General features: G+C 35.6%; 1 protein-coding gene across 1 annotated transcript in view; it reads left to right on the top strand.

Annotated features, from left to right (window-relative positions):
• The window catches only part of LOC108746172 (TSC22 domain family protein 1), a 78,869-nt gene that overhangs the window by 65,657 nt on the left and 10,934 nt on the right, over positions 1–2,278 (top strand). Inside the window, exons 3-4 of the mRNA XM_018482770.1 lie at positions 388–490; positions 1,395–1,417. Coding sequence (XP_018338272.1) covers positions 388–490; positions 1,395–1,417 — 126 coding nt within the window. The remainder of the gene's footprint in view (positions 1–387; positions 491–1,394; positions 1,418–2,278) is intronic.

Raw genomic sequence — 2,278 nt, 5'->3', positions numbered from 1 at the left:
GGCAAAGGCCCAGGGCCCGGGCTTGCCTGAAGAAATTACGACAATGCGGCGGGACTAAAACCGAAAACGGCGACAAGTCGACGCATTCTTCAAGTGTCAGATTTTTTAGCGACAACAGATTTATACGCTTATACTTCGCATCTATTACCGTTGAAATATGGAAATCTACAAATTCTGACTAGCCTTCGCTCTTAATATTTTCTGATATTTCTTATTGTAAGATCGTGTATCTTAAGCTACTAAATTTGAGAGAAACTTTGCGTTCTTTTATGATAAATGTGAATTTGTAAGATAAAAATCAAATCATAATTTATTATACTGTTTCAATACAGTTGTAATAAAAAGTTTGCCTATATTAAACCTATAACTTCTGAATTTTCTTTACAGAAGCTCCTGGAGAACTTGGATGGGTGCTGACTCTTGTGATAGTGTCTTTAGTATCAGCCGGTATCGGTGCAGTGGTGATGATGACTCTTCTCCATTGTCGAAGGTTAGTATTTTTCTTTTCAAAAAGCACATATTTTTCATGAATATATAAGTGAGAGAAGAGAAACGATCGAAGATTGCCTTGATACGAAATTAACTAACTATTTCTTGTTAAATTTATATACTTACTGCTGAATAAAATCAATCAGAGTTAATGGCCGTTTAAATTGAAATTCTATTGCATGCTATCCAGTGCAATTTTTACGGAGACGATGCTTCCCTCGGAGGCTTCGCGAAGAACGGTCAAGCATTACGATACGGATCATCGCGCCGACAGATTCGTGAAACGATCGCGGTTTCATCTTACAGCTGCACGCGGTTGATTCTCTTAAATTACCACCTACCGGCGATACGTAATCGAACGAGTCGATCGACACTAAGAACGAGGATGAAGCGATCGCTAACTAGATTGATTCGGTGCGAATCCGGCAAGTGACAGACTAACGGGACGTCAAAAGGGCGGGAAGAGAGGAAGGAAATGGTACACGAGCACCATTACAAAAGAATCATGACTGTGGTCAGATCTCGATTAGAATTCCTGGGTAGCCAGGAAACGAGGGTTTTCGTGATCGCAATCTCATCCTTCTTTACGTCCTTCTCATAGTAGATGATTTATTAAACTTCATTGCTAACTTGCATATTTCCTCACTTATAATTTTTACTTAAAAATGATCATATGGAATAATTTAGATCATTCATTTTTAATATATTGATTAGCCCGATATATGTATGAATAATCATTGCTGACTTATGTTCAGTGAAATACTCCCACTTACTTTTTCGTTATTTTGAAGTAATTAATGTCTCCAAAAAATCAAATGTATTATTATCATAATTATCTTTATAAAATAATTAATAACAAATATTTGTCATGATTCACATCGAAATTTCTATTTAATCTGTTACAGGATAAAAAGTGCTGGTGGCAGAGGTAAGCAAAGTTTCGTCAAGATATACATGTTCTTCGTAAAACTTCACGAAATGTTATATAACTGATCGGTTATATATCCTTTCACTCATAAGTTGATATTCATAGTCATTCTTATTTCAAGATTGCAATTGACTTAAGAGATTAATATGATTCTGTAACTGGTTTATGACATCTTAAAATTATACTCAAGAATAAGAAAAGTATATACAAGGTCTCAAAGATAAGACTGGACTATGAATACCAGCCAGATGTTTAACGTACATAATATAACGTAGATTTGTACGTTACTACTAATCTTGTCATACAAACGTGAATCAGTTTATAAAAATAATTCATAAAGAAACTTGACACATAGGGTTACGATTAGGGAATAAAGGGAGGTCTGAGTTTATTGTCGAGAGGCTAGCTTCCCAATTATGTCGAATTAACATACCATTTTCAGCGCGGTGAGTTCACGCTGACAGGGTCAGGTTCGAAATGATTCCCAATTATCCGAGTTCCCCTACTGAGTTACCTGCTCGCGGGTCCCTTTTATTCGTTAGTTCTTCATCATGCATTAATATATACGACGTACACATTCACAATTATACCATCTTGAATATGCTTTATAAGAGACCCCACAAAAGGTATCTTCAAGAATGCTTTGTCATGTCATAAACTTCAAGGTAAAAAACTGCAAGATAGAAAACGTTCCCAAGAAAACGATATCAAAATGATACGAATCGAAGAGACATGTGATATGGAAAGTTATATCAGCGTTGCGATATGACGTACTATTTACGATATTAATTAATTTTATTAACTCGACATTTTCATTACGGCGTTAAGTGTACAAAAGTGTCCTTAACGGCAACAGACTGA

This window comes from Trachymyrmex septentrionalis, unplaced genomic scaffold (assembly GCF_001594115.1).
Source record: "Trachymyrmex septentrionalis isolate Tsep2-gDNA-1 unplaced genomic scaffold, Tsep1.0 scaffold16, whole genome shotgun sequence".
Taxonomy (NCBI): Eukaryota; Metazoa; Arthropoda; class Insecta; order Hymenoptera; family Formicidae; genus Trachymyrmex; species Trachymyrmex septentrionalis.
Note: the sequence above shows the minus strand (reverse complement) of the source record. Positions and strands in the feature narration are given on the sequence as shown.